Source organism: Natrix helvetica, assembly GCF_964273705.1.
Source record: "Natrix helvetica genome assembly, chromosome: 16".
In the NCBI taxonomy this organism is placed as follows: Eukaryota; Metazoa; Chordata; class Lepidosauria; order Squamata; family Natricidae; genus Natrix; species Natrix helvetica.
The window spans coordinates 7,471,860-7,496,109 of record NC_138563.1 but is presented as its reverse complement, the minus strand read 5'-3'; the positions used below and the strand labels follow the sequence as shown (position 1 = coordinate 7,496,109).

The following is a 24,250-nucleotide window of genomic DNA, read 5'->3' as shown; positions in this document are numbered from 1 at the left end:
AGTGAAACAAAGAGAGAGAAAGAAATAGGGAGGGAAGGAGAGGGAGAAGGAGAGAGAGGGTGGATGGAGGGAGATAGGGAAAGGGTGAGAGTGTGTGTGTGAGAGAGAGAGATTGAATGAGATAGACAGCGGGAGGGAGGGGGGAGAGAGAAAGAAAGGGAGAGAAAAGGAGAAAGAGAGGGAGAGAAAGATAAACAGAGAGAGAGAAAGAGAGAGGGAGGAAGGGAGGTACAGTGAGAAACAAAGAGAAAGAGGGAAAGAAAGAGGAAGGGAGGGAGAGGGTGAAACAAAAAGAGAGAGAAAGAAATAGGGAGGGAGGGAGAGGGAGAAGGAGAGAGAGGGTGGATGGAGGGAGAGAGGGAGAGGGAGAAACAAAGAGAAAGGGAGGGAGGGAGGGAGGGAGAGGGATGCTGGTATCCCAGAGACCCCAAAGTCCTTCTAATCACCCCCCTGTTGTAAGGCCAGCTGGTCCTTGCAAGAACCAGTTCGGCGTCCTGGATGCAAAATTAACATCCGTTTCGGCCGAACTAATGCGAACCGGCTGAATCCCATCCCTGAACTCAGGGCTGCTAATAAGCTTGCACCCTAGAAATGTGGGGCCTTCGGGTCTCCGGGATCCCCAAAAGCAGCAGCTGGCAAAGGCTTTCTTCCATCTTCCCTTACACAGAAGACAAGCAAAAGGCTGTTTAGCTTTTTTTTTTTTAACTTCACCCTCGAGAGTCGAGAGTACCTCTGAGCTTGGGCAGAGTGCAGCCCGCATCCCCCAAGGTGGCAAAGAGGGGAATTCTGTCCCCCGTCTGCCTGCCAAGCCGCCTGCTTTCAGGCGGGTTTCCTAAGCTGCCCGTCTGGCAGCTCTCGTTTCGGGGGATTAAGTGGTTCAGCGCCAGTTGCCCGCTGGCTGAGCGTGGCAAGGCAAAGAGAGGGAGAGGGGGCCCAGATGAATTGCAAGGTAAGTAAGCGGCTGCCAGCCGGCTCAGGGTGGCAAACCAGTGGCACATACCCAGCAGCCTTTCTGCTCACTGGTGCTCGACTCACTGCTGACTCCGGGGCCCAAATGGAGATAAACTGCTTACGGAGGCTGCAGTGAGGAGGGTTGGGGAGGAACCTGGGGAAGGCTCTGATGAAGGCTCTGTGTCGGAGGCAGAGAGGGGGCCAGGGCCGTCTGACAGTTATCAGCTGCCTTCGGAGTCAGACATCAGTGAGGCAGAAGAACAGCTGGAGCCTGTTCCTAGTGTGCGCATGCGCAGAGCTGCCAGGCGAAGGGAACAGCTGGAGAACAGGGTCGACGGGAGTAAAGCCACAGGTGGACGATGAAGGGCCTGTCCCAGAGGAAAGCTTTTTCTCTCAGGCTAACATGTCCGTCCAGCAGGGAGATCAATAGTTCTCTGTCACATCTATTCATCTCCACCCTCTGCCTTTTATCCCCAGAGCTAGGATGGGGCTTTGCCAGCCGTGGTGGCTATTCCATCCCAAGGACCGTCCCATAGATCTCCATTGCTCTCCTCTCCTCTGCGCATCCATGCATCAGACACTGGACCCAGCTGTTCCTCCTCTTCCTCATCAGCTTTCTTGCAGACTTTTCAATACCAAACTAGGCAACATCATTAGTGTAGAGATAATAAATAGACAGCAAACCTCACTCCCTTCTGGTACTGATGATATTACCTAGTTGGGTTATGAAACGTCTGCAAGTAACCACCAATCTCAGAGAGCCGCACGCGACTGGACTTGCTGTCCAACGGATCGACCATGCTTAGCATCCGAGATTCGGACGTGACCCTCTCACGCTTCCTCGCGCCTTCCTGCTCTCCTTTCCCTGCAAGGCCGGTCCTGTTCAGCAGCACAGGAGCAGCCGGGAACTCTGGGTCTTGAAGTCCAACATAGGAGGAGGGTGCCAGATTAGGGAAGTCGGAGGGCTGACTCAACGCTTTGCCGTAGAGACTCAAAATTGGCAGAGAAGGTGGATTCTTTTTTTTAAAGGAGGTTTTCGAGGGAAGAGTCGACAGAGTCAGAACAAAGGAAAAGATGACGCAGCAACGTATTGATCGAAAACCTGAACTGTTCTTGTCTGCTATCTTGTCAGAAAATTATAGTAAGGATAATGCATACTTTTGCCATCACGGCCCTAGAGCATTTCAGACAAACGGCTGTCCATCTCTTTGTGAACATCTCCAGCGTTTGAGCACCTACAACTTCTGGTGGCAAGTCGTTCCACTGATTAACTGTTCTCCCTGTCAGGAAATTTCTCCTTAATTCCAGCTTGCTTCTCTCCCGGATGAGTTTCCACCTGACTCTCAACCACGGTGGGTCCATTCAGGAAACCCCGGTGAAACCTTCCTCAGCTAAGCACCTGGTGGAACCCAGACCCCCCCCTCTCCCATAACAAACTCCCATAAGTGTTGAGTGAAGAAGCGTAGAGCAGAGAGATATGAATCATCCACTCTTTTGCCACCTTGATCGATGGGCTGCCCTTTTCCTATCGTGCCTCTAAATGACCCTCTTGGTCTCCCAGAAGCCTCCGTCAGCATCAAGGAGAGACAAGGGGGCATATAAATCACGGGGAGGAAAGCCCACCGGGGGCCTTCTTGCAGCCCCCCCCTCCCAACCCCCAGCATCTTTTGAAGGGAGACGAGCTTCATAAATCTGGCAGACATCTGGTTTGCCCTTTAAAGCTTCAAACTTTTGCAGGATTTCCATGACATGTGGGGGGTGTGCCCCCCCCCCATTGCCAGAGCCTCCCTGCTACCACCGGGGAGGGGAGCTGCCAGCCGTGCTTGGCTGAAATCTCACCGGCGAAGGGGCTGCCCACCCCAGCAGATGTGATTAACGCCCTCCCAGCTGCTGCTGCCATTGTGCTCCTGCTGTGTACCCCTCTCTTTTTCCCCACTGACCCCCATTTATCTCTCCGTTGTCGTGCAAGGCCAGGCAAGGAGCCGTGCCCGGATGCGGCTGGTTTCCCACGCCAGGGAAGGCGGGAGAAAAAGGGTGCAGGAGAAGGGAAAGAGAGACGAGGGAGCTGCTTTGGAGGGATGACGGAAGGCAAGACAGCGAGGGCGGCTGGGAACGATGGGGCTTCAAGTACTATGCAGGACACCAGGTTGTGGGAAGGAGGCTGGCAGGAGTGAGAAGAGGGCAACCCTGGCAGGGCATTGGAGTGTGAAGGGATTAAAACGAGTATTTCAGGCTGGAGATACCCCCAGGGGCTCCTCGAAGCTCTCCTACCCTTGCAAAATTCTTGGTTTTGGGGGATCTGTAAGGCTACGAAAGGCTCTGAAGGGGTTTGGGGAAGAGATGGAGCTTTGGGAGCTCAGGAACTCACTTCTAACTGACATACATCTCACTCTTCCTTTTAGGATGTGTGGAGGCTAAGAGTTGCCAAACTTTAAAACGTGAGGACTTCAATTCCCAGAATTCCTCAGGGAAGGAAAGAAGGAATAAGCGAAGGAAGGAAGGAAGGAAGGAAGGAAGGGAGAGATGGAGGGAGGGATGAAGGGAGGGAGGGAAAGGAAGGAAGGAAGAAAGGAGAGGGGAAGAAAAAACAGGAGGGAGAGAGGAGAGAAAGGGAAGGGCACGGAGAGACGGAGGGAAGGAAGAATGAAGGAAGGGAGGGAGGGTGGGAGGGAAGGAAGGAGGGAAGGAGAGGAGGGAGGGAGGGAGGAAGTAAGGAAGGAGAGGGGAAGAAAATACAGGAGGAAGGAAGGAGAAAAAAGGAAGAACACGGAGAGACGGAGGGAAGGAAAAAGTAAGGGAGGGAGGGCGGGAAGGAAGGAGGAAGGGAGGAAGGAATTTGTAGGAGACAAATCCGGTAGGTGATTTCTCAGGCTGTCTATGGGGTGGGGAATCTCTGCAGTTCCTTTTGAAAGGGGGGGGGGGGCTGAGACTTTCCCCTGGAAGTAAGCCTCTCTTCACACACACACACCCATCCCGGGACTAGATGCAGGCTTAACAAAGCCCATCTTCCCCGTCCACACGAGGCCTTGTGCCAAAGACTCGTCCCTCCATCTGGCCACTCCAGGGCCTGCAAGGGGCTGTCCCTCTGGGGGCTCTGTGGCCCCCTCCCTCCATCCCGGGCCTCCTCTCCTCCTTCCCAAGCCGCCAGCCATGCGTGCCCCTTCTTCTCTCCCATTCAGCCACATGGGAGCACCGGTCAGAGTGGAGAAAAGCGAGGGAGCATCTTCATTGTCTCCTGAGGCAGACAACGCCAGACATGGGGGCACCTCCATTTTCACCCCCAGCCCTTCGTTGTATCTCAGGGAAAAGATGCAATTAATTAAGTCGAAGCCACAACGAGGAGACTCACACCGGCTCCCAGTCTTCCCCTCTCTCTCCTCCTCTCTCCTGCCCACCTGACGAGGGGCCCTCGCTCTGCAGAGAAACACCCCCTCCCACCTGTTCCTACAGATTAACAGAGTTGGAAGGGACCTGGTAGGTCATCTAGCCCAACCCCCAGCCCCGCCCAAGCAGGAGACCCTACACCCGTGAAGGCCAACCTATGGGCACGCGTGCCTGAAGCCATGTGGCACTGGCATGTGCGGTGTTGCCCGTTCCTCTTCTGTCGGGCATGTGCATGCGTGACGATCAGGTGGCCTGCAGTGCCGGAAACAGGAAAACCTGGTCTTCCATTTTCCTGGATGTGCGCGCATGACAGCGAGGTGATTGTTACATGTGCATGCCCAGAATGTGCAGAAGTTCATTTCCCAGCAGGCACATGCTCCCCAGAAGAGGTTGGTGCCAAAAAGATTCTCCATCACTGCCCTGCACCCTTTCTGACTGATGGCAGTCCAGTCTCTTCTTGAAAGCCTCCAGGGATGAAGCTCCCACAACCTCTGAAGGCAACTTCTGTTCCATGGGTTGATTGTTCTCCCTGTCAGGAAATTCCTCCTTATTTCCAGGTTGAATCTCTCCTTGGTCAGTTTCCATCCATTCTTCCTTCTCTGGCCTTCAAAGGTGCCTTGGAGAATAGCTTGACCCCTTTCCTCCTCTCTGTGGCAGCCCCTCAAATATTGGAAGATGCTCTCCTGTCTCCCCTGGTCCTTCTCTTCCCTAGACTAGTCATGCCCAGTTCCTGCAACTGTTCATCGGATGTTATAGTCTCCAGTCCCCTCATCATCCTGGTTGCTCTTCTCTGCACTCTTTCTAGAGTCTCAATGTCTTTTTTATAGTGTGGGGACCAAAACTGGATGCAGGACTCTAGGCGTGGTTGAATTACTCCTCTCAATTCTCTAACCTTCTCTAGCCCTTCAGTGCATGGCCCAGAACCCAGTCTGTTGGGATTCCAACTTCCATGGGCCTTGGCGGCTTGGCCAACACAAAAGGATTCTGGGAGCTATTCCACCAATGTTTGGTAGTCCACAGTACAGGCGGTCCTCGGCTTACGACCATCATTGAGCCCAAAATTTCAGCTGCTAAGTGAGAATTACATGAGTTTCACCCCATTTTACGACCTTTCTTGCCACAGTTGTAAAGTGAATCACTGCAGTTGTTAAGTCAGTCACAGGGTTGTTAAGTGAATCCGATTCCTCCATGGACTTTAGTTGTCAGAAGGACGCAAAAGGGGATCACGCGACGCCAGGACGCTGCAACCGTCATAAACACGAGTCAGTTGGCAAGTGCCTGAATTCTGAGGACGCGACCACGGTCCTAAATGCCAACAATGGTCCTAAGTCACCGTTTTCACTGCCGTTATAACTTCAAACAGTCACTAAATGAATTGCTGTAAGTCTAGGTCTAACTAACTATGTGGGGAAGTAAAGGGGGAATGCTTGCAGCACCCCCATATAATAAATGGGGCTTAGGAAGCCATTCTTTATTTTTCTTTGGGGGTTCTTCAGGGTGGGTTAAAGGTTCCCCCCTCGCACATAAGTGCTAGTCGTTCCCGACTCTAGGGGGCGCTGCTCACCTGTGTTTCAAAGCCGAAGAGCCAGCGCTGTCCGAAGACGTCTCGGTGGTCATGTGGCCGTCAGGACTCAACGCCAAAGACGCACGGAACGCCGTTCCCTTCCCACCGAAGGTGGCTCCTGTTTTTCTACTTGCGTTTTTTAACCTGCTTTCGAACTGGCAGAAGCTGGGACAAGGAACGGGAGCTCACTCCGTTACGCGGCGCTAGGGATTCAAACTGCCCAACTGCTGATGCTTCTGATTGACAAGCTCAGCGTCTTAGCCCCCGAGCCCTTCTGGGATGGGTTAAGAGGCGAAATATCCACTCCGAAGCCAACGCCTCATATACCATTTCATTTGGGGAATTCAATTAATGGAATTGAATTACCAAATCCTGATAAGGTCCGGGAGGTAGAGAAACTTGTACATGCAATTATTTGGAGATAAATAAGAGTAGCAAAAGGCCCCGGGAGACTCAGGAAAGCAAAGAAAGGAAAGAGAATGAAAATCAATGCAAACTTCCATTAATAGGCATCAAACTCAACAAGGCTAACCAGGTTAGATGAGCCGGTCAACCGCCGTAACCAATCCAGATTAGGTGCGAAAGGCAGCTCTGCGTTCAAAAAGAATATGGGGCTACTGAGGGCAGTCCTCATCTTACAGCTGCTCATTTAGTGACCGTTCAAAGTTACAAGCGGCACCGAAAAAGAACTTACGTCCGTTCTTCACACTTGTGGCCATTCCAGCATCCCCCACGGTTGCAGAATCAGAATTGGGATGCTTGGCAACGGACTCGTATTTATGACGGTGGCAGTGTCCCGGGGTTACGTGAATCCCTTTTGCGACCTTCTGACAAGGCAAGTCAATGGGGAAGCCAGATTCACTTAACAACCGGTTATTACTATGACTATAACTTTGTTGCTTGTATCTTTACGATTTATATTGTTCTACATAGTTTCCTAGTACGATTCATGTTGATTGCTTATTTAGTGTCCTATGACTATCACTAAGTGTTGTGTCTTCTGATTTATGATGATTGTATTTTTAGGATGACTGTGATCACGATTTATCATTTAGAGCGTTTATGTCCACTGAGAGCTTATGCACCGAAGACAAATTCCTTGTGTGTCCAATCACACTTGGCCCATAAGGAATTCTATTCTATTCTACTCAATATTCTATTCTATTCTACTCTACTCTACTCTCTCCTCTATTCTCCTCTATTCCTATTCTATTCTTCATTATTCTATTCTGTTCTGTTCTATTCCTTTCTATTTCTTATTCTGTTCTATTCTTCATTATTCTATTCTATTCTACTCTCCTCTCCTCTCTCCTCTATTCTATTCTATTTTACTCTATTCCTATTCTATTCTTCATTATTCTATTCTGTTCTATTCCTTTCTATTTCTTATTCTGTTCTATTCTTCATTATTCTATTCTATTCTCCTCTCCTCTCCTCTCTCCTCTCCTCTATTCTCCTCTATTCCTATTCTATTCCTATTCTATTCTTCATTATTCTATTCTGTTCTGTTCTATTCCTTTCTATTTCTTATTCTGTTCTATTCTTCATTATTCTATTCTACTCTACTCTACTCTCTCCTCTATTCTATTCTATTTTACTCTATTCCTATTCTATTCCTATTCTATTCTTCATTATTCTATTCTATTCTACTCTACTCTACTCTCTACTCTCCTCTATTCCTATTCTATTCCTATTCTATTCTTCATTATTCTATTCTGTTCTGTTCTATTCTTTTCTATTTCTTATTCTGTTTTATTCTTCATTATGCTATTCTATTCTCCTCTCCTCTATTCTTTTCTATTTCTTATCCTATCCTATTCTTCATTATTCTATTCTATTCTGTTCTATTCTCCTCTCCTCTCTCCTCTCCTCTATTCTATTCTATTCCTATTCTATTCTTCATTATTCTGTTCTGTTCTATTCTTTTCTATTTCTTATTCTATTCTATTCTTCATTATTCTATTCCTATTCTATTCTACTCTACCCTATTCAGAATTCTATTCTTTTCTTTTCTAGTCTATTCTTTTTCTCATTCTATTCTTCTCTATTCTATTCTAATCTCTTCTGCTCTATTCTTACTTAACAACTTCAGTGATTCACTTAACAACTGCAGCAAGAAAGGTCGGAAAATGGGGCAAAATCCACGTAACGAATGTCTCAGCAACAGAAAGTTGCGGCTCAATTGTGGTCGTATGTCAAGGACTCCCTGTCTTGGGTGACAGAACATTTCACGAGACTCTTTGTCAACCGCTCCAAAACTCTAATTTAGAGGCGTCGTTCCACCTGTCACTGTTTCTAAAAATCCATCTTTCCAGCTATATTTAGAAGAGAAGAGAAGTAAAATACAGAAAAGAAGAGAAGAGGAGAAGAGAAGAAGAAAAGAGAAGATGGAGTAAAATTCAGAAGAGAAGAGGAAAAGAAAAGAGAAGATGGAGTAAAATCCAGAAGAGAAGAGAAGAAGGGAAGATAGAGTAAAATTCAGAAGAGAAGAAAGGAGGAGAAGAGAAGAAGAAAAGAGAAGATGGAGTAAAATTCAGAAGAGGTTATAAAATGGGACAAAATTCTGCACAATGAGCTTTTCAAAAGCTGGTTTACAGGTAGTCCTCGAGTTATGCCCATTCGTTTAACAGCGGTTCAAAGTTTTGATAGGGTTGAAAAAGTGAGTTGCAACTTGTCCTTGAAGTTACGACGGTCACACCAGTTAGTGCACATTGAAAGTGACAACAAAGTTATTCTAAATCTAGGTTTCTCCAGTCCTGCAATTTATTTTATTTAGATAATTTATAAGCCGCCAACTCCCTTGATTCTCGATGGCTTACAGATAATAAAAACACAGTGAATAATAATAATAATAATAATAATAATAATAATAATAATAATAATAATAATAATAATAATAATGACAACTTGACATGGACATGGACATGGCTTAAGATGGGAACTATCAAGAAAGAAACGGAAGGTTTAATACTGGCTTCTCAAGAACAAGCACTACAAAATAATGCCATGAAAGCGAAGATACAAAAATCCACCAACAATCCAAACTGCCGACTTTGCAACAACAAACTGTTTTACATTTAAGATGTGAGTGCAGTAAAATCGTACAAACTGATTACAAAGCCAGACACGACCGAATTGTTAAATTAATCCACTGGTCATTATGTCAAAAATATGACTTACCTAAATCCAAAAACTCATGGGAAGATAAAATGGAAAAAGTGACCAAAAATGAGATGGTGAAGATCTTGTGGGACTTTCAAATACAGACGGACCGTCGTTTGGAAAACAGCACGCCAGATATCACAGTTGTCGAAAACCGAAATGCACAATTTATTGACATCGCGGTACCAGGAGACGCCAAAGTCGAAGGAAAAGAACTGTGAAAAAAATCATGAACTATCGCGACCTGGCCATCGAAACGAAGCGATTATGGATGAAACATGTAACAGTGATACCCATTGTCATCGGGGCACTTGGCATCGTGCCCAAGAACTTTATAAAATACATCAAGAAATTGCAGCTTCCTGCAATAACACCAGCGGAACTGCAAAAAACGGCCCTAGTCAGAGCATCGTACATCTTAAGAAGGTCCTTGGTTGATACCTAGGATGCTGTCAGCAACCCATATCAACCATCAGCACCAGTCAATGGTATTTGCGATGCATTTCTGAATGTTCAGTTGACTGAGTTTCATGTTTAATGAATAAAAGAAATAGTAGCAGTAGTAGTAGTAATAATAATAATAATTCTTCACCATGTTACCACCAACAGCAAATGTCGCCTCTGTAATGAGAAAGATGAGACAGTCGACCACTTGATCAGCGGGTGCAGCAAAATTTCACAAACTGACTACCTACAACGCCATGACTGCGTTGCTAAGATTATTCACTGGAAATTGTGCCAAAAGTTTGGATCTGAGTACAGCAAAAACCACTGGGACCCTCAGGTGGAGAAGGTTTTAGAGAATGAGAAAGGCAAGATCTTGTGGGACTTCAGAATCCAGACTGACAGGCACTTGGCCTACAACACCCCTGACATAACAATAATTGAAAAGAAGAAAGTTTGGTTCATTGACATTGCAATATCTGGTGATTCACGAATTGAAGATAAATACAGCAAGAAAAAAATCACAAAATACCGGGACTTGCAAATTGAGGTTGAGCGACTGTGGAAGAAGAAACCATGTGTTGTCTCAATTGTAATTGGAGCCCTTGGAGCAATACCTAAAGGGCTACCTCGCTATTTGGAAATTCTAAATTTACCTGTCTTGAACATTCTGACTCTACAAAAAAAAACCTTACTTGGAAAAACTTATATTCTCTGACGTTACCTTAACAGTTCCTAGGTCCTTGGTTAGGACTTGAGCTGTTGAGCTACCAACCAGCCCCAAAGGCTGTGAATCTCACCAAAGATGATGATGATGATGATGATGATGATGATGATGATGATGATGATGATAATAATAATAATAATAATAATAATAATAATAATAATAATGGAATTGAAATGCCCAATGGCCAATGGCCAACTAATTAAATGCAATGAAAATGAAGCCTACAAATACTTAGGCATTTTGCAGTTGGATAACATCAAACATGGAGAAGTAAAAACTATTGTCAGGAGAGAGTACACCAACAGAGTTAGGAAAATTTTGAAATCTAAATTAAATGGTGGAAATACAATCAAGGCCATAAATACCTGGGCAATACCAGTTATAAGATACACAGCTGGTATAGTTAACTGGACACAAGCTGATTTGGACATTTTGGACCGAAAAACCAGGAAACTAATGACAATGCACTACAGTTTACATCCACGCGGTGACACTGATAGACTATACCTGCCCCGAAAATCAGGTGGCAGAGGATTATTACAAGTGAAGCAAATAGTTGAAGAAGAAAAACATGCACTGGCTGATTATTTAAAAGAAAGTCAAGAACATCTATTAATCGAAGTAAAGAACAAAAATCTACTGAAGGCCCAAAAGATGAAACAAGAATACAGAAAAGATGTGATAAAATCAAGAATGGAGAGTTGGCAGAACAAAGCATTACATGGCCAATTTCTGGAAAAAATAAAAGATAAAGTGGACAGTGAAAAAACTTGATTATGGTTAACAACAGGTACATTAAAGAAAGAAACAGAGTCACTAATCCTGGCTGCACAAGAACAAGCTATCCGAACAAATTCCATTAAGGCCAAAATCGAAAAATCCTCTGATGATGCCAAATGCAGACTCTGCAAAGAAGTTGATGAAACTGTTGACCACATACTCAGCTGCTGTAAAAAAATCGTGCAGACCGATTATAAATTGCGGCACAATTCAGTAGCACAAATGATCCACTGGAATTTGTGCAAAAATTATAATATTAAAACAACAACATACTGGTGGGAACATAAGCCTGAAAAAGTCACTGAAAATCAGATGGTCAAGATCCTGTGGGATTTTCGTATACAAACGGACAAAATACTGGCGCATAACACACCAGACATCACACTGGTTGAGAAAAATAAGGTTACAATCATAGACATTGCAATACCAGGTGATAGCAGGGTCGACGAGAAGGAACATGAAAAAGTTACGAAATACCAGGACCTAAAAATTGAAATTCAACGATTATGGCACAAACCAGCAGTGGTAATTCCAGTGGTAATCGGCACACTGGGTGCTATTCCAAAAGCACTGGAATTGTTGGGAGCATAAAATAGAGAAAGTCATAGAAAATGAATAAGTTTAATTGCTCTGGGACTTCAGAATGCCCAGACAGACAGGCACCTGCCACGTGACACCCCGGACTTAACAGTTGTCGATCAGAAAGACAAAACAGTCTGGCCAGGGGATGTGGCAGTGCCTGAAGACAGCAGAAGAGAAGAAAAAGAACTGGAGAAGTGAACAAAATACAAAGACCTACAAATAGAAATAGAACGACTATGGGGAAGGCAAGCAAGGATAGTACCAATAGCCGTAGGCACCTTGGTTGCAGTCCCAAAACAATTGGAGCACCACTGGAACACCAGAGGCATTGACAAATTTGTCATCTGTCAATTGCAGAAGGTGGCTTTACTTGGAACTGCTCCCATCCTGCGACGATACCTGTCACACCGTCAAACATCCAGATTTGCCGATCCCAGGTCCTTGGTAAGGATTTGATAGGTAGATAAAAATGCCAGACCTAGTCTGAACATCTGGCTGACTGACGGTGAGGAGGAGGAGAAGGAGGAGAAGGAGAAGAAGAAGAGAAGGAGGAAGAGGGAAAGGAAGAGGAGAAGTCTCCTTCCCTTCCTTCCTTCCTTCCTTCCTTCCTTCCTTCCTTCCTTCCTTCCTTCCTTCCTTCCTTCCTTCCTTGGTGTGCAGTGGTTAGAATGAAATACTGCAGGCTACTTCTGCTGATCACCAGCTGCCTGCAATTTGGCAGTTCAAATCCCACCAGGCTCAAGGTTGACTCAGCCTTCCGTCCTTCCGAGGTGGGTAAAACGAGGACCCAGGTCGTTGGGAGCAAAAGGCCGACTCTGTCAACCGCTTAGAGAGGGCTGGAGAGCGGTTGGGGGCTGGCTGGAACCAACCCGACGGAAGTGGATTAAATCCTAAACGGCCTTGGGAGGCCAGTGGAGAAAGATCCATTGTAGGGCTGTCAGATTTGACAAACTCGATTGCAGAAAATCCGACTTCATTCCTAAGAGGTCCATAAATGCATAAGTGTACCAGCCTGCCTTCTGTCCCTGTCCTACTGTCCCCTTTGTTCGTATTCATTTCCCTTGTTCTTGTCCATGTCTATATTTATACCTGCTGTCTTGTACATGTTTGACAAACTAATAAATAAATAACAATAAAATAAACATTCGCACAGGTGAACTGGCAGTAAGCTGAACATCCAGCCACAAACCCTGAAGAGTCCAGCATGGGGGCAGTTTGCAAAGATGGCCCCCATCTATTTTTATTTCCAAGAGAAGCTCAGGGCCCCACATCGATTTGAGAAGGATTTGCAAAACGGCAGGTCGGGCTGCACACAGTCACCGCCTACCCCAATTTCCTAGAAGGGAAGATGGTTTTGCGGTTTAGATGATGGAGGAAGAATGAGGAGAGGAAGGGGAAGAGGAAGAAGAGGGAGGAAGGGATGGGGAAACTATCAATCCAGCCAACCTCGCAGGATTGTTATGGGGGATAAAGTAGAGGAACGAAGTATGGAAGTAAAGCTCCTTGAGCTTTGGAGGAGAGGCAGGAGTCATGAATCAATCGAATAAGATATATATCCCGAGCTGCTTTTCTCCTACTTCCGTGTAGGAGGAACATTTTAAAAACATTTTTATTGCTTATTTCCCCCCTCTGCTAAAGTAAGTGGTACCTTGGGACTCAAGGCTTTGAAACTCAGCAAATTTGGGACTCAACGAATTTGATGCGGAGGTTTGGTCCCGGGACTCGTTGTTTGTTTGGTATTTGACACATAAACTAGAACTTGCCAATATCGTCTGCCTTGTGATTCCCCGTGTCCGTGATGGTGAAACTATGACCCACACATGCCAGAGGTGGCATACAGCTCTCCCTCTCTGTGGGCACGCACGCCAGATGCTCTTCTGCTTTCCGGCACACCCATGCGCGCCAGCCAGCTGGTTTTCACGGGTGCCGGAGAGCTGGAAAACAGCCTGAAAAAACCTGATGATGGTTTGAAAAACGGACAAAAACAGAGTGGTTTGCGGCCGTTTTCAGGCCGTTTTTTGAGAGTTCCAGCCCATTTTTTCAAGCCAAAAACAGCCTGAAAAATGGTCTGAAAATGGCCCGAAAACAGCCGGACAAATGCCCCAAAAATAGGCATGCAGGTGCAGCTGGTCTTCGGGTAATCCGGCAATCCGGCATGCACACATGCATACATATGCGTCCCAGTTTGGACACTCGATGCTGAAAAGGTTCCCCATCATTGCTCTACGTTATTCCTTAAGGGAAGAATTTGTTTGGTACTCATCTCGCCTCCCGGAACCCCTTAAGGATAAGTACCAAGGTACCACTGTATCCAGTTCAATAAAGAAGAGATTCTGGAGAATAAAAAGATTGAGGAAAAGAGGGATTTTACATCACCGCAAACGGCCTTTCCGTTTCGTTTCATTACCCCAAAAAAGCAACATTTCAAGCAAAAGTCAAGGGAGACAGAGAGGCAGCGACTATCTCCTCCGATACCCCCACCTTACCAATCCTCCCCTCCTCTCCCGTTTAAGGACCCCAATTTCTTACTATGTGCAGCTGTAAGTAGTCGCCGAGTCCAGAGGCACTGTCCACCCGCACCAGAATCGCGTTCTTCTGGTGCGTACTGAATCCCACGGCCAGCCGGTCAGCCCGCGTGCTCGGACGGTCATTTGGGGGCCAAATATACGTAATCAGCGCCCCTCCTTTGCCGAAAATGTACGTCGTGCCAGCTAGAAAGAGGAAGAAGGAGGGGGAAAAAACAGAGTCAGCAAAGAAGGCCCAAGTCCCACCTTGTTAACAGGAGGATATTTTCTTTCCCAAAGTTTTCGACAGATTCTGTCCTGACCGAGGCTTCCCGAGAGCATGAAACAAACGCCTTGTCCCGACAAAAACTCTTTATTAATTGACTGCAAATTCTGCTCATTCACATCCAGCAAAGTCTTTAAAAGGAGGATTTACAGTCACAAGCCTTCTCTGGCTTGGAGAGCTGCCAGGGCGATCTCTGCAAAACTTGGCAAGGAGTCTCGGAGAGTCACAAACCAATGAAGCGAACTAATTGTCTCTCCTGCAAACTCCACTCCCCTGTCGCTCCTCTTTTATTCCCTCTGGGAGGGGCCCTTCATCATCCAACTGTGGCCTTACTCCCAAGTCGACCCTTGTCCCTTAGCTGGTCCCTTTGTCTGGCAACTCTGCGCATGCGTACACTGGGAACAGGCTCCAGCTGTTCTTCTGCCTCATTGATGCCTGACTCTGAAGGCAGCTGATAACTGGCATATGGCCCTGGCCCCCTCTCTGCCTCCGACGTAGAGCCCTCCTCAGAGCCTTCCCCAGACTCCAGGACTGGCCCAGGTTCCTCCCCAACCCTCCCCACTGTCCGAATCTGCTGCCAGCTTCATTGGCCACTGGGGGACCATAACAGGAATTCTCAAGGAACTCCCACCTTGTTAACAGGAGGATATTTTCTTTCTCAAAGTTTTTGGCATGAGGTCAAAACATTGAAGAAGCATCTCCCTCCAAAGCATCCTGGTCTGTTCTGGGCTTAGAGCAAGAATTTAATTGAGGCCTCAACAGCCTCCTTAAGACCGACATTTGCAGGTGGACTTTTAATGTCAACTATTTACTTGCAGAGAAAGCCGCCTAAACGGTGCACCCGGTAGTAAAATTCAGCTTCGCAATTTGCTGGCTGCTGGGAGAAGAAGCCGAAGGTGTAGGAAGAGATGAATGAACACTCTTCCCTTTTATGAGTCTGAATTATTTTATTTTCTGTTAAGCAATTTTTATGGAGCCTCTATGCTTTTGGGGTTTTATTTTGTCCCAATCATCTTGAAGCAAAGCAATGAATCTTTGACCCTGGTCTGAGACGGGAGGAAGTTTATCGATCGTTAGTTATATACTTAATTGAGGTGTATACAGAGGATGATGGGAGCTCGGCTGTACGGGAGGTAACATGGCAGGAAGTCAGCACGTGTGCCGAATGCTTTGGCCCTCAAACCAGCTGCTGCGGATCTTGAACGCTTTAATTTAATTTGGCCCTTGGTGCCCTTAATTTGGCCCTTGGCCCTCTGAGCTTGTCTGTTTTCTGGCAGAGGTTTCATTACCCAACTAGGGAACTTGATTGGAGCTAGAAGGGAAGAGGGTTTGCAGAGAGGAGGAGGAGGAAGACATAAGGAGGAGGAGGAGGGAGAGAAGGACATAAGGGGGAGGAAGAGGAGGAGACATAAGGAGGAAGAGGAGCAGGAAAGAGGAGGAGAGGAGGAGGAGGACATAAGAGGGAGGAAGAGGAGGAAGACATAAGGAGGAAGAGGAGCAGGAAGGAGGAGGAGGACTGTGGGGTCCTTAGTACTCTCTGAGCTTGGTTGTTTTCTTGCAGGCATTTTATTGCCCAACTAGGTAACATCATCAGTGCTAGAAGGGAAGAGAGTTTGCAGAAAGGAGGAAAAGGAGAGGAGGAGGAGGACGATGTCGGAGGAGGAGGACATAAGGAGGAAGAGGAGCAGGAAAGAGGAGGAGGAGGAAGAGAAGGACATAAGGAGGAAGAGGAGCAGGAAGGAGGAGGAGGAGGAGGAGGAGGAGGCGGCTGTGGGGTCCTTAGTAATCTCTGAGCTCTGTTGTTTTCTTGCAGACATTCCATTACCCAACTAGGTAACATCATCAGTGCTTGTGTGGTTTGCTCTCATTTTATATTCCATAATATTATTATTTCCTAGAATATAAACTGACAGCAAACTCCACTCTTGATTACCACTGAAGATAATACCTAGTTTGGGCAATGAATCCCAAACTAGACGACAAGACAACCACCAAGCTCAAAGAGCACCAAGGACCTCATCATTTCAACCCCCAGCCCCCAATATTCTGCTTTATTGGTAATTTCCCCCTCTGTCTCCCCCCATATCGCCACCCCGCCCTGGCATCCGTGTCAATGAGCCGCCTTTCTCTTCACTTGTTAAGGGTGGCTCTCAAAAACTCTGCTCATTGGGGCAAACAAACCTTGCAAAATGAAAGGCAGCTTGCAAGGGAAGGCTTCCGGTAAAATAAATAGAAATGGCGATGGGGCCTCCATTTACGCCACTAGGCCCATGCCGGAATTGATGCTCGGTGGGGATTTGTTGATGCTTTTATCACAGACGTTTATTCCGGGGAAGGAAATCTTAAAATGTGTAAATATCAGCGGAGGAGAGGTTGACACCTTTTGCAGAGGAGGGGTGGGCAAAATAGGCCTCATGGGAAGAGTTCCTCTGTTTCTCACAACGGGGCTGATGCGAATTTCAATATATAATAGAATAACAGAGTTGGAAGGGACCTTGGAGGTCTTCTAGTCCAACCCCCTGCCTTGGCAGGAAACCCTACACCACTTCAGACAAATGGATATCCAACATCTACTTAAAGACTTCCAGTGTTGGGGCATTCACAACTTCTGGAGGCAAGTTGTTCCACTGATTAATTGTTCCCACTGTCAGGGAATTTCTCCTTGGTTCTAGGTTGCTTCTCTCCTTGATTAGTTTCCACCCATTGCTTCTTGTTCTGCCTTCAGGTGCCTTGGAGAACAGCTTGACTCCCTCTTCTTTGGGGCAGCCCCTGAGATATTGGAAGACTGCTATCATGTTTCCCCTGGTCCTTTTTTTCATCAAACTAGACATGCCCAACTCCAGCAACCGTTCTTCCTATGTTTTAGCCTCCAGTCCCCTAATCTTCTTTGTTGCTCTTCTCTGCACTCTTTCCAGAGTCTCCACATCTTTTCTACATCGTGGCGACCAAAACTGGATGCAAATATTCCAAGTGTGGCCTTAAAAAGGCCTTATAAAGTAGTATTAACCCTTCACGTGATCTTGATTCTCTCCCTCTGTTGATGCAGCCTAGAACAGTGTTGGCTTTTTTGACAGCTGCTGCGCACTTTAGATTTCCACAACGGTGACAGAGAGATGTGAGGCACCACGTCCTCGCCTCCCAGGTGGATGCGGAAGAAGACAACGACAGCTGCGTTCACACACAACATGCATGGAGAAAAGCACACCAGGTGCGTCGGCCTTCACGCTAGCCAATTTGGAGGCAGGAGGCAAGGGGGGGGGGCGTTGAGAAGCTTCGCCCACCGTTCTGGGAGGCACGCCCTGCAAAATGGCATCCTGCCTGCCTGCCTGCAATTGTAAGACTTCTTACAATTGTAAAACCCACACGTTTTAGAATGTGTGAATGTAGGTTTTGCTCTGCAAGGAAACGAGGCATTTAGGGGTGAAGCCCGCCTGGCGGGGAGGAAAATTCTACTTGTCTAAAGGTACAGGTAAGGACGTGGTGGCTCGGGGGCTAAGACGCTGAGCTTGTCGATCAGAAAGGTCGGCAGTTGGGCGGTTCGAATCCCTAGCGCCGCGTAACGGAGTGAGCTCCCGTGACTTGTCCCAGCTTCTGCCAACCTAGCAGTTCGAAAGCACGTAAAAAATGCAAGTAGAAAAATAGGAACCACCTTTGGTGGGAAGGGAACAGCGTTCTATGCGCCTTCGGTGTTGAGTCATGCCAGCCACATGACCACGGAGACGTCTTCGGACAGCGCTGGCTCTTCGGCTTTGGAACGGAGATCAGCAACGCCCCCTATTAGTTAATTATTAACTAAATGGCACCCACAACAGTACAGCCACTCATAGGCAAAGCACAAGGCCCAGGTTGTAAGTCTACATGGAGGGGAGTAAGAAGTGGGGTACTACAAGGCCCAGGACTCTTCAATATCTTCATAAACGTCTTAGACAAAGGAATAGAAGAGGAACTTACCCAATTCGAGGGTGATACTAAGCTGGCAGGAATAGTGAGCATCCTAGAAGACAGGCTCAAGATCCAGATGGATCTTGAGAGACTTGAACCCTGAACCCTAGCTAACAAAATGAAATTCAGTGTAGAGAAAGGTAAAGTCTTAGGCCAGAAAAACCCAAAGTGCACATATAGAGACTGGGTGAAACCAGGCTTAATAGCAGTGACTGGGAGAGGGATCTTGGAGTCTTAGTGGACAACCAGCTAAATAGGAGCCAGCAGCCAAAAAAGTCAATGCAATCCTAAATTGCATTAACAGAGGGATACAATCAAGGGAGGTACTAATACCACTCTATAAAGCCTTAGTAAGGCCACACCTGGAGTCCTGCATCCAGTTCTGGTCACCACACTATAAAAAAAGATGTTGAGATTCTGGAAAGAGTGCAGAGAAGAGCAACCAGGATGATTAGAGGACTGGAGGCTCAAACATCCGATGAACGGTTGCAGGAACTGGGCCTGGCTGGTCTAGGGAAGAGAAGGACCAGGGGAGACAGGAGAGCATCTTCCAATATTTGAGGGGCTGCCACAGAGAGGAGGAAGGGGGTCAAGCTATTCTCCAAAGCCCCTGAAGGCCAGAGAAGGAATAATGGATGGAAACTGATCCAGGAGAGATTCAACCTGGAAATAAAGAGGAATTTCTGGACAGGGAGAACAATCAACCCATGGAACAGAAGTTGCCTTCGGAAGTTGTGGGAGCTTCATCCCTGGAGGCTTTCAAGAAGAGACTGGGCTGCCCTCTGTCAGAAATGGTGTAGGATCTCCTGCTTGGGTGGAGGGGGTTGGACTAGATGACCTACAAAGACCCTTCCAACTCTGTTAATCCGTTAAATCTGCTAAATCTGTAACCCTCCCACCGGACTCTTCCATCTCGGCTTACTTAAGTTACTCATTCAGGTGAGCCTGTTTCCAGCCTGAGTCATTTCCCATTTTTTAAGTTCCCAAGGATGCAACTGGGGTTTTTTGGGAGGCCCAGGAGCATCAAACTTTCCAGCCCACTGGATCATTAAAAATCCCCGAGCAACTGTAAATAAAGAGGATGGCAGGAGGGAGAATTCTTTCCCAGCACTACCAGCTCCTTAATGCATTTTGTCTCTTTAAAGAGGCACGGAGCTCGTCTCCCTTTGAAAAACCACGAATTGGTGCCCGAACAATGTGGGAAAACCTGGGGAAGCGGATCAGGGGATTGCTCACGTGCCAAGCATTTTATGGGCCCCACCTGGGCAGCGTCCGGCGGCTTGACCACCCCTGTCGCACATGCCACGGCTCGAGAATTCACACAGACACAGACACAGACACACACACGCCTGGCCTAGCGAGCTGCTCCAGGCCTCGGGGAAACGAATGCATATTTCATATCTCCGCGGCGCTGCAGCAAAATGCTGTGCAAATTGAAATGTGCACGCATGCGCCTTCTGTTTGGGGAGAGAGCGAGGGCAATGTCTCACGCTCAGCTCCAATGCCACCGAGGGGAGGATCGGCCTCTAATGCAGAGTTTGTCAAGCTTGGCCACTTCGTGGATTTCAATTCCCCAGAATTCCCCAGCCAGCTGCGCTGTGCTGGCTGGGGAATTCTGGGAGTTGAAGTCCACATGTAGGTGGCACACAGAGCCGTCTCTGTGGGCATTGTGCGCCCTTGCCAGTGGCTCTTCTGGTTTCCAGCACACACATGCGTGCCAGAGCACCAGAAAACAGCCCCCCAAATGCCCCCAAAACAGGTAATTTGGGGGGCTGTTTGGGGGCCGTTTTCAGCCTGTTTTTTGGGACGGTTCAGGCTGAACAACGGCCTGAAAAACAGGCATGCGTGCACCACTCAGCAGGCCTTCGGGTTTCCGGCGCTCCGGCTTGTGTGCATGCATGCGCGTTTCAGTGCCGAAAAGGTTCGCCTTCACTGTCCTATGCCATTTCAGACAGGTAGCCTCCAGAAATCATGGGTGCTCCATCCCTGGGGCTTTTTAAGAAGAGACTGGACTGAAATGGTAGAAGATCTCCTGCTTGAGCAGAGGGTTGGACTAGAAGACCTCCAAGATCCCTTCCAATGCTTTCATTGTTTTTGTCCTTCCTTCCCTCCCTCCCTCTCTCCCTCCTTCTTTCCTTCCTTCCCCATCACTGGAGGTTTTCAAGAAGAGACTGCACAGCTGTCTGAAATGGTATAGAATCTCATGCTTGATCAGAGGGCTGGACTAGAAGACCTCCAAGATCCCTTCCAGCTCTGTTCTGATTCATGATTCAAGTAGAACCTGAGATAAATTAGATTATCTCAATGACTTTGTTGTGCATAATCGACCAGTTTAAAGCAAGCAAAGTTGAATTTTCTGCCCTACAGAGAGCGCCCCACTTACAGCAGTTCCTCTAGTGACCCATTCAAAGTTACAACGGCACTGAAAAAAAGGAGACTTATGACCGTTTTTCACACTTACGACCGTCGCAGCATCCCCAACGTCGCATGATCAAAATTCAGATGCTTAGCAAGTCTCGTGATCCCCTTTTGCGACCTTCTGACCAGCCATTGGGGGGGAGCCGGGATTCACTTAACAACGGCGTGTTGAACTTAACAAATGCAACGGTTTGCTTAAGAACGGTGGCAGGAAAAGTCGTAAAACGGGGCAAAGGTCACTTGTTTCGCTCAGCGACACAAATTTTGGGCTCCATGGTGGTCGTAACTCGAGCGGCACTGGGATGTTGCTGTCTTTGTTTTTTTAGATGTGTCCCTTTACTTCGAAGCGTTTTGTAGATTATGGGGGGGAAAACCACGTTAAAAATCTCATATATCGGCCTGATTCGTGGCAGACAGTTCAGGGCTAAGTCCAACCGCCCAACCTCAAAAAATTGATTAATTCCAAAAGCAGGTTAAATGTCTCCCCTGAACTCCGACCTTCTTTTCTGATAGATTTGGCCTTCCTTGCCGAGGATTTCAACTATCTATTCAACCGTCCACTCTCATTTTCAATCTTTTTTTTTGCTACGGCAGGTTTTAAAGGTAATTGGGCTGAGTTTTTCTTTTTCACTGATAATTGGGCTTTTTTGCAAAATTAGTTTGCTGGACTGGTTTGGAAGGGAAAGGTATTGATTGCCAAGAGAAAGGGGTGTTTGTTTTACCAAGATATATTATGTACAGTTTTATTTATTTACTCATTTATAACATCAGGGAACAAACAGCATAGTTAGAATAATATATTATATAGTATAGTGTAATGTAATGTAATAAATATAATATAATATAATAATGTAATGTAATGTAATGTAATGTAATGTAATGTAATGTAATATAATATCAGAGTTGGAAGGAACCTTGGAGGTCTTCTAGTCCAACCCTCTGCTTAGGCAGGAAACCCTACACCACTTCAGACAAATGGATATCCAAACTCTTCTTAAAAACTTCCAGTGTTGGAGCATTCACAACTTCTGGAGGCAAGTTGTTCCATTGATTAATTTTTCTAACTTTTAGGAAATTTCTCCTCAGTTCTAAGTTGCTTCTCTCCTTGATTAGTTTCCACCCATTGCTTCTTGTTCTGCCCTCAGGTGCCTTGGAGAATAGCTTGACTCCCTCTCCTTTGGGGCAGCCCCTGAGATATTGAAACACTGCTATCATGTCTCCCCTAGTCCTTCTTTTCATCAAACTAGACATACCCAATTCCTGCAACCGTTCCTCATATGTTTTAGCCTCCAGTCCCCTGATCATCTTAATTCATGGTTGCTGGACCCTTTGGGTGGGTTACTGATTTGGAGAAAAAACGTCTTGCTTAGCAACAGAATTGCAACACAATTGAGCCCAACCAGTGGTCGTGCATCGAGGACTACCAGTGCAATCTCTCTATAGGCAGAATCTTTCCTTGCACTGCCAGAACCAAATATTCTGAGGAGGAGGCCCTCCATATATTAAAATCCTTGTCCATATGATATGATAGCAGACTTCCTATATTCGAGGGGCTGCTCCAGAGTGGAGGGGGTCAAGCTATTTTCCAAAGCACCTGAAGGCCAGAGAAGGAAGAATGGATGGAAACTGGAGACAAGGAGAGATTCAACCTGGAGATAAGGAGGAATTTTCTGACAGTGGGAGGATTCAACAGAAGTTGCCTTCAGAAGTTGTGGGAGCTTCATCCCTGGAAGCTTTCAAGAAGAGACTGGACTGCCCTCTGTCGGAAATGATGTAAGGTCTCCTGCTTGGACGAGGGGTTGGACTAGATGACCCACAAGGTATCTTACAACTCTGTTAATCTGAATCTATCGAGGATGATCCAAGGCTTGGGGACTAAAACATATGATGAACAGTTGCAGGAACTGGGCCTGGCTAGTCTAGTGAAGAGAAGGACCAAGGGAGACAGGATAGCATCTTTCAATATTTGAGGGGCTGCCCCAGAGAGGAGGGGGGGGTCAAGCTATTTTTCAAAGCACCTAAAGGCCAGACAAGGAATAATGGATGGAAACTGACCAAGGAGAGATTCAACCTGGAAATAAGGAGGAATTTCCTGACAGGGAGAACAATCAACCCATGGAACAGAAGTTGCCTTCGGAAGTTGTTGGAGCTTCATCACTGGAGGCTTTCGAGAAGAGACTGGACTGCCATCTGTCAGAAATGATGTAAGGTCTCCTGCTTGGGTGGGGGTTGGACTAGATGACCTCCAAGGTCCCTTCCAACTCTGTCAATCTGTATCATATTGCTTTCTGTAGGCCATCTCCCTGCCCTGGCCCAAAATATCTAGGTTTTATCACAGATTTCCCCTTCTGGTTGATGCTGCCAACTTTCCCACTCACTCTTCGGCCGAGAGACCAGATAATTTCACAGTTATTATGTCAAGATACGAGGAGATCTATTCGGAGCACGTAGAAGACAGTTTCTAATGTCCTGAATTTTCAAACAATTCGGCACATCTGCCACCCAGCACCCCTGATTTAACAACTGTCGATAAGATAGATTAAATAAAATAAAAGTCGGAAGAGTGAACGTGCCAGTGCCTGGAGACAGCAGAAGAGAAAGAACCGGGAAAACAAATCACAAAATACAAAAATGTACAAATAAAAGGAGCACGATCGTGGCGAAAGAAAGCAAAGACGGTCCCAATGGTAATAGGCGCCTTGGGTGCAATCCCAAAACATCTGGAGCACTACTTGAACGCCGATGGCATAGACAAATTCACAATCGGTTCATTGCAAAAGGCGGTTTTTACTTGGAACAGACTCCATCCTGTGACGATAGTTTTTTTAAAAAAAATTGTTTTGACCAAGGCTTCCCGAGAGCATGAAGCAAAGTCCTTGTTGTCCCGACAAAAAAAACCCTTTTATTAATTGACTGTGAATTCTGCTCCTTCACATCCAGCAAAGTCTTTCAAGGGAGGATTTACGGTCACAGACCTTCTCTGTCTTGGAGAGATGCCAGGCCGATATCTGCTGAACTTGGCCAGGAGTCTCGGAGAGTCACGAACAAATGAAGCGAACTAATTGTCTCTCCTGCAAACTCCACTCCCCTTTCGCTCCCCTTTTATTTCCTCTGGGAAGGGCCATTCATCGTCCACCTACGGCCTTACTCCCAAGTCGACCCCTGTTCCTTTGGCTGTTCCCTTCGTCTGGCAACTCTGCGCATACGCACACTGGAAACAGGCTCCAGCTGTTCTTCTGCCTCACTGATGTCTGACTCTGAAGGCAGCTGATAACTGTCAGACGGCCCTGGCCCCCTCTCTGCCTCCGACACAGAGCCCTCATCCGAGCCTTCCCCAGACTCCAGGACTGGCCCAGGTTCCTCCCCAACCCCCTCACTGTCCGAATCTGCTGCCAGCTCTGCTGTCCCCTGGTGGGCCACAACAAAATCAAATAGCCACATCTGCCTCTCTTGGGTCCTTGGGATGATGGACTCCATAGGTATACAAAAATGGCAAATCCTCTGAA

General features: G+C 46.9%; 1 protein-coding gene across 2 annotated transcripts in view; it reads right to left on the bottom strand.

Moving 5' to 3' along the window:
- Window positions 1–24,250, bottom strand: part of NRXN2 (neurexin 2) — a 363,942-nt gene that overhangs the window by 89,192 nt on the left and 250,500 nt on the right. For both annotated transcript variants that reach the window (XM_081968494.1, XM_081968495.1), the window contains exon 14: window positions 14,124–14,305. In XM_081968494.1, coding sequence (XP_081824620.1) covers window positions 14,124–14,305 — 182 coding nt within the window. The remainder of the gene's footprint in view (window positions 1–14,123; window positions 14,306–24,250) is intronic.